Raw genomic sequence first — 17,281 nt, 5'->3', positions numbered from 1 at the left:
AGATGTTCCAAAAAGTACCTAAAGGGAACATTCCCACCATGGATCCAATCCTGTCTCCAGGCCTTTGGCGAGGATGACTGATGCCCCTTTCTTCCTTTCTGTTTGTGTCTGGGTTTATTTTTATTATTTATTTTATTATTTATGTATTCTTGCCATTGTTGTTCTTTTGCCTTGTGCTGTTTTTGTGGTTTTTGTATTGTTCTTTGTTTTTAAATGTTTTAACAATTGTAAACTGCCCAGAGTCACTGGGAGTCAGGTGGCATATAAATTTAATAAATTATTGTTGTTGTTATTATTATTGTTATTATTCATTGTCCTTAAACCATCTACATGGGATACATGTAAATATTATAATAGAGAATATAAGGAAAGGAAAGGAAAGGAAAGGAAAGGAAAGGAAAGGAAAGGAAAGGAAAGGAAAGGAAAGGAAAGGAAAGGAAAGGAAAGGAAAGGAAAGGAAAGGAAAGGAAAGGAAAGGAAAGGAAAGGAAAGGAAAGGATATTCTTAACCTGGTTTTGCCCAGGATTTGTTTGTATGGATGTACATATGTGATTTATTAACCACCTCACTCCAGAGCCTCTATGCAGTATACAAAGTCAAATACATTACAAAAAACAATATAATAAAAATAAAACTGTAAGCAATAATAAACAAGAATGCCATGGTTCTTCCTCTAGCTGCTAATCAACAAAGGCCCTCTAGAAATCCAGGTTTTAGCTATTTTCGGATAAGCCATAAGAGTGGGAGCCATTCTTGCTTCAGGGATAAGCTGTGTAGTGGCAATGCAGAAGATCATTGTTATTTCAAGGAGTTTAGGTGACATAGTTTGATTTCTCCTGCACATGTTAAGAAAGCTCACTTTGAATCATAATAATGTTTAGCTGGCTTGTTTTTCACTTTAACTTAGAATTACTCAGGATTGTTTAGGTTAAGCACTAGCTTGTCTATACAGTTCTAAGGCTCTGGAATTTTTTGATGAGCAGGTATAACATCTGGTCAAGGTCATGTTTAGAGCCCCAGACTCCAAAACAGAGTCATGGGATTGCAGTGCCAGACTTTAATAAAAAGCCTGGCATTGCCCCTGGAATTTGGAGCATGGACACAGGTCTTGGGACTAGGTGCTGTATTATCTAAACCATCCTGGGGTCTCTCTGTTGTCACCTTATGGTAGCTCCTGACAGTAGGGGAAGAAGTTTATCATCTTGCTTGGTATAGTCATGCATACTATGCTTATGCATTTCTGTTTAATTCTATCTTATGCTCTTGTATTCCTGTTTAAATCTGTTTGCTAGAGAACAATAAAGCTTAAAATCTCCTTACCTACTGGTGTGTTGTCTCTGGATCTAAAAGAACTAAAAGAACCAATTGCCTGGGCACCTGATCACTACTTTGACAATTGGCAAAACAGCTGTTCCACAGGACAGCAACAGCCACTGAGAACACCCACCTTTGGGCCCCATCCTGCCATACTTCCTGATAGCAGGGGACCTCTAGCAGGCCCTCCCTATTCATGCGGTGAGAATTTATTTGGGATTAGGTGGTCTCTAGGATACCCAAGCTCCAAGCCTTAGACAGCTTTATAGGTAATAAACCTCCCTGAGAACACTTGGAAACAAATACGGCTCCCTCAGCAGTGGTGTTACATGACAATATACTGTGATTGCCCAGTAACCATATAGGCCATTGCATTTTGCACCATTTGAAATTTTCAGGTGGTCTTCAAGGGCAGCCCCATGTAGAGTGAATTGCAATAATTCAGGTACAAGGAGATAAGGGTGTAAATAACCTTCTCCAGAGGGTCCTGTTCTAGGTAAAACATTACACTAGCTGCACTGGACAAAGGTTGGCAGGAGCCATGTATCCAGGAGGACCCCCAGATTGTGAGTCTGGTCTTTGAGGGCAGAGCATAAGCCCATCAAGTGGGTTGATATCACTCCAGAGCCAGTTGGCTACTGAATCAACACCCACTCTGCCTTCACTGGTTTGAGTCTGAGCCCATTTCTCTCCATCTAGGCTCTGGAAGCCTCCGCACAGCCAGTCAGTATTTCTCCCACACCTTCCATGTAGCCTATGGCAGCATAGCAGGATATCATTGACATACTGATACTACTTCACTCAGTGCCAGCAGATGACCTTTCCCAGCAGCTTCATACAGATGTTAAAAATAAAATAAAATTAAAATCTAGTGTTCTTTATCCTCAGTGGGGCTGAATCTCTGCATAGCTACTCACCATCAGAGCCAAGGTAAAGATGTTGTGTTTTGCCAGCAAAACAGTTTCATTAGACATGAGGAACTTCAACAGATTAATCAGAGCTGAAGGAAGAATTTAAAAAAAATTGAATACAGTTTTATTTTCATAAAGCCAGTACTTATCCAAAATGTAAATAAGAAACTGAAGTTGATTAATTAGAAACCTATCCTTCACAAGTAAGAAAGCTTCAGTTTTATTGACAGTTTGCCCTAGATTTATCCTACTTGCATATTTTTATGTTAAATTAACTTGTCAGTAATCAATAATAACAGGGATTTTTTTTCCTTACTGATCACCTTAAGTAGGAACAAGAGTATGAGAAATGAATTGTTTCCAGCACAAAAACCAACCAATCAATATTAGATGTCACTTTTGCTGATGATACACAAGGCAGAACCATGCATGGTACAACTCTGCAGCAGCAGAGTTGACTAGTTTCACTTAGTGTATTATATTTGCTTGGATTCAATATATGTTATGTCAAGTCACTTAGGACAGGGCAGATCACTTTGGACTCAGGAGCTCAGAAGCACTACCTGAAGACCAAAGTACATTACACCCTTGATTATGCATCTTCTTTTAAATCTATTTTCAGCTAAACAGACTAACCATGGTGGTAAAAGCTAGGATCACAAATAGTTTATGAGGCAAGAATGTGTATCTGACAGAATTATTACAATCACAAAATAACAGTAGAAAGTAATTTTTAAACAAAGGCATTTATATTTTACTTGAAGTTTATCTAGTATATAAAAGACTCTACTTCTGAACATGTGAACTGTAAGATTGAACATCATTTTCAGTTATTAACGAGGAAATTCTGCTCCAAATTGTCCAGTTTAAGTCCATTTAGAAACTTGGAGAGCAGAGAGTTCACCCTTGTTATGGAGCAATATTAATACATGAGATGCATTGCTGGGTACATGGAACTATCATAAACTATAGGAGGAACACAGAGAGCTTGACCGAACCTGAGAGAGCCTCCATGTTTGAGCAGAAAGTAACCTTTGTGAAAATGTTCAGTGATTGTTTACTTCCTAACTAATGATCTCATTGATTAAAAAGTCATGCTAGAATGATCAGTTTATATGCAAACATGACTAATGAAAGGAGTCATGCCAGACTGGCCAGGAAGAATCCTATTTCAGATCAGCACTACTGCATCAAAGATGGGCACACACCGGCTAGGAGGACATGAAAAATGAGACTTGCCTAAAACACATTCCAGAGATAATGTTCTGGGGATTGGAAGAAAACAAGTCTGAACATCACCCTTCCAAACAGGGAGTAAAATTATAATAATGACTGGATTTGGCTAAATTGGAAATTGCCCATCAGAGTCCAACATGCTGTTCTGCTGAGTAGTATAAGAAGAGAGGAGGAATAAGGCTTTGTTAATTCATCTCCTCACTCAACTTTCTCTCCAACAACATACTTTATCTACTAACATCTTTCCATCAATGTTCTTTCTATGGGAGGGAGGCTACCAACCCTTCTTAAACTTGCACCTAAACTTATGAACTCTGCTGCTTGAATCATTCTTGAGTAGGGACAGTTACATACAAAATTCAGGATTACAAATTGTGTCTGCTAGTATGAGTAATGCACATTATGTATGAGTGAGAGAGATGGTACAGCAGTCCTTATAAGGGTAAAGGAGACCAAAATATCTTTAAGTTCTGGCTGTTAGCATTTCAGTATAAATCAAACATACAGTAAACTGGGTTGGAGGGGGAAAGACACAGATTATTTACTGCAGTTTTGCTCAGATATCAGTGGCAGCTTGCCTGTCCTATCTCTGCAGTGTAATGATCAATGGCAGATATGGTCTTGTGATTCATCCCTCTAGTGGCAAATTATGTTTGCCCAAGCATTATGGGAGGAGGAATACTATGTAGATGGAGGGACTGAGTGATGAGTTGAAATAATTCTATTCCATTTGTCATTCTGAGCTGCTATTCATCCTTTCTTGAGGATTGAATTTACACTAACCTAAGTTTGCAGCCTGCCTAGCAGAAATACAATAAAGCATATTTTTACTAGTTCAACCTATTAGGATATAGTTGCCTCCCTGTTTGCTCCTCTGAGAAAGCTGCATGTCAGCTGTGATAGTCTCTGGACAGTTTGTACCAGACTTGAGAGATACATTAAAGGGGAAATTGTACTGGAAATTTGAATCAATAAATTTATGCAACTGTTTTTGAAACATATTCTACTGCCTTTAGTGCCTGATGTGCCCATGAGGAACAGGGAGCCTAAACTGGCTTAAAGTTAGCCAGCTCAACTCATTCTTTACTGTGAAGTCCTTGGTGCTCTCTGAACTTGGTTGTTTGCTTGCAGACGTTTCATTACCCGACCAGGTAGCATCATCAGTGCAAGTGAATCTGGGATTTGCTCCCTGTTTATGTACAGTAACTTACCCTGCCAGTGTTGGTGGGGGTGTGTTTTTCTCCTTGGTAGTTCCTTGATTAGGGTATTGTTTTCTGCTTGATTGTCTGGTGTTAATCCCTGCTTATCTGGGTGTAGGCTGCTGGAGAGGATGTGTTCTGGTCTTTTTGCTTCCTTCTTAGCTTTTTTATTGTCTCTTTTGAATGATGTGTAAATGTGGTTTATCTCTATGTTTCTATTGATGGCTGATTTGTCTTTACTTTAACAGTACTTTTACATACCTTAACAGATGGCTGCAGTGTATTGTCTCTTTAAAAGAATTGTAAATAATCTTGACTTGGCAAACATGAGAATATAAATTAACTTTTTGGCTTCTGTCAAGGAGTTCATTTGTGGCTCACTATTTTTGTTTGCTCTGGGGTTTTTTTGCTTGTTTTATTTTTGTTTGTTTAAGAATAATACTTTCTCTCTGGAAGTTTTGGATATGTCAGGACCTATTTTGTGTTTTTGGTCAGAAACAGGACAATAGCTAGATTAAAAAAACTCAGTATATGCAGGGCACAGAAAAACATATTCATTACACATGCATATTTAGCTATTTAGAATGGATTTCAGCCACTGATCATTAATAATTGGAAGTATGAAAGAAGACAAGAGGAATAAGAAACAAATAGCCACAGTAATGACAGTTATTGGTGTTCTCTGAGTTTTCAAAAGTATTTAACATACTGAGAGGCAATCAAAAGTTATTTGAAAAGGCAGTGGGAGGATAAGAAGGATCCCATGTTCAAATAAACATGTAGATATTGCTGTAGATCAGGTAATGATCTGACAAAGAAAATATTTAGTAAGTCATCTTCATGCAAAACATCATTTAAGTAAACATAACCAAGAAGACAGGCACAACTGTGATAACTGAGAGTTTGGAAAATCACTAGCAAATACTATAATACTTCATCCTCACATGTATAAAACAAAATATCATCCTCTGAGCATAGTGTGTTCACAGCAGCATTAATTTGCACAAATAGATAAAGGATATTAATTTGTCACTCAGAGCACTGTATGCTCTTCCCATCAATATGCCCAGTTTGATTTAAATTCTTAGGATTGTGGATAAGGCCTTAATGTCATATTGATTCAGGTTAAAATAGACTTCTGCTCACATTGTGCTTAAAGACATCAGACTTCAAAGCAAAGCAGCAATTCTAAATAGGCTCTCCATATAGCAAAGATGCAGTTAAAACACGTTTCCAAGGTAACTAAGCTTCCATGGCAAACGCTGCCATCCCATGCAATCACTACTTTGGACTAAGACAGCTGCCCTGAGTCTCTGTGCTAGCAATTTATTGGGAACTTCTCCCAGCAGTAGATACGTGTTTTATTCACTGGTTCAGCTTTAAAAAGTCACTGTCAAATCATTCAGCCAAGGACCTAGAATGTTCCATATTCCATTTTTTTTATGCAGGAGAAAGCAAGGACCTTAGATCCCTTTGGTACAATGTCCTTTCATAATAAGGATTATATCCAGAAGTTTCATGTGACAAAACTTCTCCGTTCCTGGATTAGCGCAAATTGTTATCTGCCTGTGACTTCTGTCTACTGGATAGTTGCTGGAAGCAGGTTGATAGATAGAAGTATGTTGTAGAACTAGGAACTATAGGTGCTTTGAAATTTTGGAGGTGGAAGTAAAACCTTATGGTGAATGGAAAGACCATTGTACGATCCCTCTTTTCCTTTTGCAATTACTTACTCCTTCTTACAGAGAAGGGAGGGTACAAACAGTAGGTTTCTCATGCTCAAAGTCTCTTCCATGACTTTAGCCTCCTTGAAGCTTATAGGAGGTAGAGGCACTGGGAACAGAACATAAGGAATAGAAGTGTATTTCCACAACCGCCCAACAAGACTGGATTACATTAAACTGCATCTGAAAGGCATTTCCTAATTTCTAAAGAGAAATGGCATCACATTTTTTTTCTATTCTTCACTAAGTCCACAAGAATGGTGTCTTCAAATCTTAATTATGTTGGGACTATTCTGTAATAGACATTTGAAGATATATACCTATTCCTTAGAGTTCTTTGAGGTACACCCCACTGCAGAGAGGTTGGATCTATTTGATCAGTCTATGCCAGGTGCCTGATGGACCCAGTAGGGTTCCAGAGAAAGCTTGGCATTGTCCCTGAGATTCTGGTACACCGTTCAACTGAGGCCATAATCACTGCTTGGAATGAGAGGGCAATAATGGCCTTGGATTGGATTATGCCTGGTGGACTGTCTAAGTGCATGGATCCCGGAGGGTCAACTGGTTATCAGAGGAGCTTCAGGAGATGAACCAGCATAAGAAAAAGAGGTATAGTGTTTCGGTGGTATTCTTCCTAGTCTCCCAGCAGTATATACTACCTCTCAACACCCACCATTCAGGAAAGCAACACTGAGGTCTTGTCCCTTTCAATAAAATGTCCTGGGAAAACAGTAATATTCTTTTGTCAGCTGCTATCTTTTCTAATTTTGCAATGCCATTCTAAACTGAAATAAATCAAGATCACATTTCTTAGTAGCATGAAGCTACTATTTTGTTACATTATACTGATAAATGGACAACACAAAAGAAAAATAGAGTAATTTATACAGTTTCTGTATTCAAGACAGGTTATACAGCAGAATGAAGGAGGATACCCCTGAAGTATTTCCTGCTTCTTTCTTCTAACCATCAGATTAAAATTTTAGGACTTATGTTGGAGTAGTCAAATGCAGGTCAAATAGAAAGCTCTGCTGAAAATATTTAGTATAGAAAGATGCTAGAAATTATAACTGTAGTGAGCCTTGGGGGTAAAGCAAGCTAACATTAAGTATTAGGATATTGAGTGCTATATCTCATAATGCAACTTTATCAACTTCCTCACAAAATCCTGAGGAAAGATCTGTGTGCATCTTGAAAATCAGATTCCAGAGTTCTTATTCAAATAGATGTCCTACATCTTGATGTGTGAAAATACAAAGTTGCAAAGCAGGAAGCTAGTTTCTGGAAAGTTTCTACCAAATCTATGCCTCAAAACTCACATCTTGTCAGCTCTTGCCTTAGGCAACACTCATCTGTTGGAAAAAAAAAGAAATCTTCCCAAATGTACTCTGTCCATGATTTAGTAATAAACACTTCAGCTGAGAAGAGGCTGAGGGAAGGAAGACCACAGTGATTGCAGGTTTTATAAAATGATCCTAGATTTTTAAAATTCAGGGAAAAAAATTCCAAGCATAAGGCTATTTGCCATCTTATTCAAAAAGGCAAGTGTTAGAAAGCACAAGACATACAATAGCAAAGAAGTTATAAGAAGGCAGGTTCTGCCCGAATGTTGAGAAAAAGCAGATCACAAATCCCCAAGGGAGGATTCCTGCATTGAATAGGAGGACTCGGAGATCTAAATGGCTGCCTGCAACTCTATGATTCCATGAAAAAGTAAAAGATCAGTGAAAGGCCTATAAAATACAATGGGAGAAAGGTCAGAACTGAAATGTGTCACTAAGATTGGTTGCTTCAAGTGGTACCATTTGTTTTGCGCTCTAGCCAGGTCAAGAGATGGAAGCTAAAGCACAAGAAGCAAGTTGCCATGGACACCAGCTGGATTATTCTTGTAGAAGGACCATTTGGGTGCAATGAGAGACTATCTCCAGGTATTTAAAGAGACATGCATAGAATCAGAAAGCATCATCTTTAAATACTGCTAAAAATGCACTATATTTTCTCTCTCTTACAACAATAACTAAAAATTTGTGGGGTAGTTTTTAGCCTCTAAGGCAAGAAACACATAAAAACTGAAAGTCTTAAAGTAGGCTTAAAACAGCTGGGGAGAGGTAGGGAAAACAAAAATAAAGATAAAACTCCAAAATCCAAGAAAAGAAACATAAAAATCTAGGACCTATTCTTTTAAACATAAAATGTAGCTTCTAAAAATTTACCCACTTCTGTCTAGATAGAAGTGTCAAGATCCCACGGATAACACAGTAATCCCATTAAAATGGATGACTAAGGTCACAGGGCATATATCTCCTATAAATGTTCACTGAAGAGCACAATAACAAGCAGTAATCAAGGCTAATAGGTCTGAAAACTAAAAAAAGGTTAATTATGAAATCAAATTAATTAATTATAAGGAACAACTCTTTTTAGCATCATCTACCAGCAGGCTTCTCAAGAAAAGGTCTCTATTTTAATCGGCTTCCAAGAAAAAATAATGTTTATTAGACAAATTGGAAAAGGCTCAGAAGACCTACTTAAAAGTAACAAAGTTTTGGCTAGAAAGACAGATTTACAAGGCTAAAAGAAAGAGATACTCAGAAGGGAGGAAGCCTGAAAAAGTTGATCAATATAAAATATACACAGTGCTATTACAAAATAAAGGTGAATTAACTGCTGTTCATAATTACAGGCAGAAATAAATGAAGTTGGAGGTTTTCACTTAAAAGGGTTTGACCACAGAGGGAAGACTTTTAATTGAAAAGACTGGAATAGTTCTGCCTTAATATTCTTCTAACTCTACAGTCTTCAACAGAAACTAGATAAAATAAAGCAAAATTATTCCTGAGGCTGCCCAGAGTCACCCTCTGGGGGAGATGAGCAGCATATAAATTTAATAAATAAATAAGCAAGCAAGCATATTGATTGGAAGATCAAGCACACATTCAGAACACCTAACAGAATCTCTCCACTATAACATCCTGAACAGGCAATGCTGTGAATTTTGTTCAACTACCTGAACAAAATGAGTACTAGAAACTCTTTTTTGTTTCTTAATAATCATAATCAGCCAGCGTTAGCTCATGCTAAAGCTAGAAAGACAGCATGTAAATTGAATGAATAAAATCAATTCAACGTGATTTGTGGTTGTTGTTGTTCAGTTGTTAAGTCGTGTCTGACTCTACGTGACCCCATGAACCATATCACGCCAGGCCTTCCTGTCCTTCACTGCCTCCCTGAGTTTGCTCAGTTTCATGCTCATTGCTTCAGTGGTGCTATCTAACTATCTCATCCTCTGCCGTCCCCTTCTCCTTTTGCCTTCAATCTTTCCCAGCATCAGGGTCTTTTCCAAAGAGTCCTCTCTTCGCATTAGATGACCAAAGTATCTGAGCTTGAGCTTCATTATCAATCCTTCCAATAAGCAGTCAGGGTTGATTTCCTTTAAGACTGACTGGTTTGACCTCCTAGCAGTCCAGGGGACTCTTAAGAGTCTTCTCCAGCACCACAGTTCAAAGGCATCAATTCTTCGGCGCTCAGCCTTCTTTATAGTCCAGCTCTCACAGCCATACATTATTACTGGGAAATCCATAGCTTTGATTATGCGGATCTTTGTCAGCAAGGTGATGTCTCTGCTTTTTAATATGCTGTCTAGGTTTGCCATAGCTTTCCTCCCAATAAGCAAGCGTCTTTTAATTTCACGGCTGCGGTCTCCGTCTGCGGTGATCTTGGGGCCCAAATAAATGAAGTCTGTTACTGCTTCCATTTCTACCCCTTCTATTTGCCAGGAATTAATGGGTCCAGATGCCATGATCTTAGTTTTTTTAATGTTGAGTTTCAAGCCAGCATTTGTACTCTCCTCTTTCACCCTCATCAAGAGGCTCTTTAGTTCTTCTTCACTTTCTGCCATTAGGGTGGTATCGTCTGCATATCTGAGGTTGTTGACAGTTCTCCCTGCAATCTTAATTCCAGCTTGTGATTCTTCCAGCCTGGCATTTCTCATGATGTACTCTGCATATAAGTTAAATAAGCAGGTGACAGTATACAGCCTTGTCATACTCCTTTCCCTATTTTGAACCATTCAGTTGTTCCATGACCAGTTCTAACTGTTGCTTCTTGGCCCACATACAGATTTCTCAGGAAACAGGTAAGGTGGTCTGGTACCCCTATCTCTTTAAGAATTTGCCACAGTTTGTTGTGATCCACACAATCATTATGAAAAAACATGCTGAATAAGTTAAAGTAATCATAAGTATTCACTTTTTTCTAATAAGGGGGTTGTGAATGTCCTTAAAGCCCTACTAATGGGAGAATTTTCTTAAGTTTTCTAAAGTTAACATTCCAATGCCTGCATGTTACACTTGTTAAGACAACCACTACTAAAAGGCAGAAAGTAGGAAGACTGCAGAAATAAATGAAGCCCCTAAAGGAACAGTAGGGATTTGTTGGCTAACCAGGGTGCAAAAACTAGCTACACTGAACCCCAAATTGCTACATAAGATTGTTCAAACACACGGACTGAGAGGGGATTATTTACAAATTGGGTATGACAGGAAAGTATCAGCCACATCCTCTATGGAGAAAACCAGATTATCAGCTTCTTTCTTATGAACAAGGGCATCAAACCTTCCCAAGCACAACTTTTCACAGATCCAGAGAGATGGCAGGCAATTAGGAAGGATACAGCTTACACTGGCAGGCTGACTGTCAATTGATCAAGAAAGCAAAGGGATTTTGTGAAAGGCGAGCTGAGAAACTTATTTTAGAACAACACATCCCAACATGTCCTATAAACTAAAGCTAAGACTTACTTGGTCATATAACATCAGAGGCAGGAAAAAGATACCTTTGTTATGGATTACCATATAAGTGTAAGAAATGGGCATACCTGGATGTGATACTTGACTGTTGCATATAAAATGCAACTGAACCAGCAACCTCATAGATAATCTGGTATACTGGACTTCCATGAAGACAATAAAACTAATGGAAGTCCTGGTTTAATTATACCCTTTATTACATGAAATGTGCTAAATATCATGTTCTAGAATGCTTCAAACTATGTTGTCCATACCCTCTTTGGCTTTCTCTTGTTTCTGTCTCTCTCAGTCTGGCGAAGCACCAACCATGAAATCATACAAATGTGTGTTCCTGACAGAGAAATATTAGAACAGATTGAAAATTCTGCTGATTCAGAAGCCAGCACAAAATATCAGAGTCAATACCCAGGCTAGCCAAAATAGTTTCTATGATGACACATTGCTTATTTATTCCAAATTGTTAAATGTTGCTTTCTGATTAGAATAAAATATCTAAAGCAATTCACAATCAAACGATGAACTAGTCCCATAATTATGCGAATAAATTTCTGCTTGTAGAATGAGAGTTCCCTTTCCTTTCCTTCCCACTTCAACTTATGCATTCACTTGATAAACATTTGAAGGATCTGGGGTTTTTCTAACAGAGGAGAATGTAGAGTACCTTGGTTGTCTTATACCTAAATGACTGTCACTCTCCTGGCAGATATTCCTGATTCCTCTCTCTGTCTCTTGACCTTAGACCAGAACACTACTCTCATGTCTTGGTACAAAGCAAGACCCGTTTGAGCCACACCAAACTATTGGTTGTTTTGTTTCAAGGCCTCTAGTCACAATCCCTCACCAATATCTGTCTGCCTTTATTTCTCCCTATAATTCTCTTCCCTCTTTATGTTGCTCTAAGCAGAGCCTTCTTCCTGTTCCTCCCTCTAAGGTCATGTTCCCAGGTTCTAGTCCTTTATGGACATAGTCCTGCAGTTCTAGAATGAGCCTGTAAGAAGGGTTTAAAAATCTTTTTTTTAAATTAGATTAGTGTTAGAGGAGTTGTATGGGGTATCCAGAGAGGGTAGCACCTCTGGTGGAAGGGCTGCCATGCCCTTTTTAAGGCCACTCATTCACTTTGGGTCCCTACCTGGTGCTCAGCTCTCACCTGTGGCTCCAGGTAGATGTAACACGTGCTTGGCCACACCCCAGTAAATCATCTCAGCAGAAGGGCCAAATCAGGTGAGGGTAGCCAATGGGTCATCGACACTAGGTAAGGCAGGGGATTTGTCTATCCCAGCATGTGAAGTCTGGCCCTGACATATTGAAGAGACTGATCAACAGTCCAATGGTCAAGAAGGCAGGCCCAGCAGGCATTGTGGAGTGCTAAGAGCATGACAAGGCACTTAGACATCCTGGTCATCCACTGCAGCAGGAGAAGTCTCCAGTCGTAATGGCTGTCCATGCCACTGGATTAAGGTCTTTTATGCTGAGAGAGTGGGACTGCCCCTGTGCAACGGCTGTTCCACTTAAAACTCAATCACACACAGATTTCTGTTGTGCAATTCATCTTCATCTACAATTCATCTGCAATTCATCTCAGTCGAAACCTAATTTGGTGAGCCCTGCGGTAATGGGGGAGTGGCAAAGCAACAGGTGGAGATGACCACAGGCAGTTGTAGTCACAAACCTGCACATGGGTGGCCCTCGGACCAGTGGTCATTTGTCTCAGTACCCAGGCCCTGACAGATTAGGGCAGCAGAGATATCCAGCAGCATCCAGGGCAACTGGGCAGACCTTTTTAGGATAGCACTGCCCACCCTCACATGAGAGAGGGGGTTAGAAAAGGTATCCTAATTATTGCCTGCCCCACAATCTCTGACTAGCTAACCACAGCTGGCAGATCATCTCCTTAGTGGTCAAGTATCAAGAAAAACAGATCAAAGAAAACTTATCTTCAGGCCTGCACCTTGCTGGATAGAAATAAGGTGTCAAGGCCTGAAAGACAAACAGCACTCATAGCAGCCAAACTTTGCCATTATAGCATTGACATCACTGCACTCAATGAGACCAGGCTTGCAGACAAGGGTTTCTTACAGGAAGCAGCGAGTGGATATATATTCTTTTGGAAAGGGAAACCACAGACTGACAACAGGACTCATGGAGTAGGTTTTACAATCAAAACTGCTCTGCTGAAGAACATCTCTACTCCACCCACTGGAATAAATGATTTATTATGAAGTTCCACTTTTCTCTCAGCAAATGCTAGCATATCACCCTTGTCAGCACCTATGCACCAACTCTCATGAGTCCAGATGAAGACAAGGAAGGTTTCTACGAGGACCTGGACCAGATTATTCGAACAACCCCCACCAGCAACGAACTTGTCATTCTGGGTGACTTCAACACTAGGGTGGGGACAGACAGAGACAACTGGGACAGAATTTTTGGGAGACGTGAGGTGGGAAAACCTAAACAGTAACCGCCTGCTGCTTCTGAGAAAGTGTGCCGAACACGACCTATGCATCACTAACATGTTATTCAGACTTGCAAACAAGTACAAAACAATCTGGACACATCCCAGGTCCAAACACTGGCACCCACTTGACTATGTCATAGTATCTCAGCACAACCTTAAAGATGTCACCATCACCCAAGCCATGCAAGGTGCTGAGTACTGGACAGATCACAGGCTGGTCCGGTTGGTCCTCAACCTGCACATAGCCCCTTTACATCATAAGCAACCAAGGACTCTCAGAAAGTCATTCAACATTGACCGACTGCAAGTTCCAGCCAAGTCCAATGCTTCCAAGATGTACTTAATGAAAAACTCTTCGGCAATTTACCACTTATAGGAACCTGTTCTGAAAAGTGGACGCAGTTTAAAGATGTCATCATCATGCAGACTACAATAACTGTACTTGGACTGAACACCTGGGTGCATCAAGACTGGTTTGATGAAAACCACGAGACCGTTTCAGCAGTCCTCCAGGCCAACAAGGCTTATGCAGACTGGCAGAATGATCCATCACCTGTCTCAAAGAAAGACAAGTTTAAGCACCTCCAGTCCAAAGTGCAGGCAGAACTGTGAGAAATACAGGACAAGTGGTAGCAAAGAAAGGCTGAGCAGGTGGAATGCTATGCAGACATGCATGCCACCAGAGAGTTCTTCCGTGCCATAAAGTAAGTTTATGGTCCTTCTAAATCAGGAAGCTCCCCCTTGCTGTCATCCAATGGATCAAGCCTGATCAAAGACCAAGAAGGACTGAAAAACCACTGGGCTGAATACTTTTCCAATCTACTCAATAGGCTGTCCACAGTTGATCCTGATGCCTTACTGATTCCTCAGCTTCCAGACTTGGATGCCTAGATCTGCCTCCCTCCTCTGATGAGATCAAGAGAGCAATCTCACAGATCAACTCCAATAAAACAACAGGGCAAGATGGCATTCCTGCTGAAATCTACAAAGCACTAGACCCAAACGTCTTACAGGCATTCCAAGACATTTTGGAAGACATTTGGTCCACAGAAGAGACGCCTGATGACTTTTGTGATGTTCTCATCATGGCTCTCTATAAAAATAAGGAAACCAAGTCAGACTGCAGAAACTACAGGGATATCTGTAATGGAAGGTATCTGCGAGGAGGAGACTGGTATGGGAGATCAAGGCTATCAGGAGGGAGGTAGTGCATTCCAGAAAGGGGGACAAGACAAGTGCTTTCTCAGTCCGCAGCAAGACTGTGAGAAGACGAAGAGGTTTAGACTAGCCTCCCCTAGAGTATCACGGGGTATATCCACTAGCTGCTGTAGTGTAGAGTTAGTCTGGCGAGATTCTGTCTAGAGGGTGCAAGCAAATAAAGGAACTGTACTGGACTGAACTGTTTCATCGTCGTTCTTGGGGTGAGCCTGACAATATCTCACTACTGTCCATCTCAAGATCTTTGCCCACATTTTCCTGACCGGACTTGTCACTGTCTCAGAAAGGAACCTCCCAGAGGTGCAGTGTGGCTTTCGACCAGAACAGAGAACAGCAGACATGATATTTGCCATGAGGCAAGTCCAGGAGAAGTGCATCAAGCAGAACAAATCTCTTTACTCTGTCTTCATTGATCTGACAAAGGCATTTGACACTGTAAACAGGGAGGGTCTCTTGAGATATTATGGATACGCGAGGAAATTTGTGAAGTTGATTCAGCTGCTCCACAATGGAATGACAGGACAGTCCTTTACAATGGTGATACATCAGCTGTATTTGCCATTTCCAATGGGGTAAAGCAAGGTTGTGTGCTAGCCCCTGTCCTGTTCAATCTGTTCTTTGCTTGCATGTTGCCATGTGCTGTCCAGGGTGTAAAGGAGGGAGTGTACATCAGGTACCGATTGGACTGCTCTCTCTTTCACCGTCACTGCTTGAACACGTGGACAAAGTGCCTCCATAAAGTCATTCAAGAAACCCTCTTTGCTGATGACTGTGTGCTTCTGGTGCACAAAGACAGTGATCTACAGCTGATGCTGAACAAATTCTCAGACACTGCTGTGCTCTTCGGCCTGACTATCAGCCTGAACAAGACTGAAGTACTTTACCAGCCCATGCCAAATACCAACCCCGTAGAACCAAAAATCACTGTTGTCAACACCCAGCTGACAAATGTATACAGCTTCAAATACTTGAGAAATATTATCTCGAGTGATGGGTCTTTCAACAAAGACTTTGACTCCAGGATCAGCAAGGCCAGCCAGGCTCTGCGGCCGCTGCGTACTAGAGTGCTCAACCAACATAACATCCCTATCTCTGCAAAGCTGAAAGTCTACAGAGCTGTGGTTATCCCTTCTCTCCTATATGGATGTGAGTCGTGCACTCTGTGCCAACAACACTTCAAACAACTGGAGAAATTTCACATGTGTGCTCTTCACTTCATCCTTTGCATTCGTTGGCAAGACTATGTCTCCAACCTGGAGATCTTAGATCACGCAGTCCACCAGCATCGAATCCCTGATTATTAGAGCCCAGATGCAGTGGGTGTAAAACGTCATCAGAATGGATGACCACCGTATGCCTTGCCAGTTGCTCTATAATGTCATTGAGTCTGGGAAGAGACCTTGAGGTTGTCCATGCAAGTGGTACAAAGACTGTGAAAGGAATCCTACACCACTGGGACATCCAGCCAAGGGACCTAGAAGCTACAGCTACTGACAAAACCCACTGGCGAGCCCTGTGCTATGAGGCCTCCACCAGCTTTGAAGACAAGCGCTGGCAAAAACCTATAGAAAACCATGAGCAGTATCACAGGAGAACACCCACAGTTACTGCAACAATGGACTTCCAGTGCCTCCATTGTGCTAGACTCTGCGCTTCCAGACTGGAACCGCAGAGCCGCTTCCGTATTCACAGATGAACTGCACAACAGTGTGTCTTCAAATCTGAAGGACTACCAGACCATAGTGTTTTAGGATGAAGTCTAGTTGATGTGGGTTGCAACAGTTGCAGGTTAAAATTAGTTTTAAATTATTATGGATGAATATATACTCAGTTCTATTTCAGGATGTTATTTTAAATGTACTGTTTGTTAGTTGTTTTAGTGTTAATATTTCTTTACTGGTGTCTGAGCTAATTTCATTGTATTGTATTGACTTGTAATTATTATATTTTTGTTTTGTTCTATGCCTTGGTAAATGCATAGAACATTTATTCAATTTATTACATTTATTGTTGTTGTTATGATTACCAGCAGTTACTCAATATAATCTACTAAAAACTGTAACATTACAGTTAAAATAGTTGGTTTTTAAACACTATTAAATAGAAATAAATATGCTATATCAGCAGAAATACAATTTTTAAAAGCCTGAGTAAATAGAAAAGATCTACATACATTAGCAAACATGCCTTAGTAATCTGAGAACATATGAGATTCTATCAGTAAAAAGGCCCTCTTCTCAATAATTATCTTTCTAATTTCTTAGCACAAGGTAAGATGGAAAAAAGCTTTGAAGCAGATCTGAAAAATAAAGCAGGTTAATCTGTTCTCAATCTTATTTAGTTATTTTATAAATTATATTTATGGTTACAAAGATTTTTCCATGTAAAGGGGAAAAAACAGCACAAAAATAAC

At 40.1% G+C, this 17,281-nt stretch overlaps 1 protein-coding gene across 1 annotated transcript in view; it reads right to left on the bottom strand.

Moving 5' to 3' along the window:
- ARMH3 (armadillo like helical domain containing 3) overlaps positions 1–17,281 on the bottom strand; it is a 149,408-nt gene that overhangs the window by 88,311 nt on the left and 43,816 nt on the right. The window contains exon 21 of the mRNA XM_088131951.1: positions 2,232–2,314. Within this exon, the coding sequence (XP_087988077.1) occupies positions 2,232–2,314 (83 nt within the window). The remainder of the gene's footprint in view (positions 1–2,231; positions 2,315–17,281) is intronic.

The sequence above is a fragment of the Python bivittatus genome, unplaced genomic scaffold (genome assembly GCF_059951505.1).
Source record: "Python bivittatus isolate LINGU-HERP-01145 unplaced genomic scaffold, Pbiv_v1 ctg000980_np1212, whole genome shotgun sequence".
In the NCBI taxonomy this organism is placed as follows: Eukaryota; Metazoa; Chordata; class Lepidosauria; order Squamata; family Pythonidae; genus Python; species Python bivittatus.
This window is presented reverse-complemented; position numbering and strand designations above follow the sequence as displayed.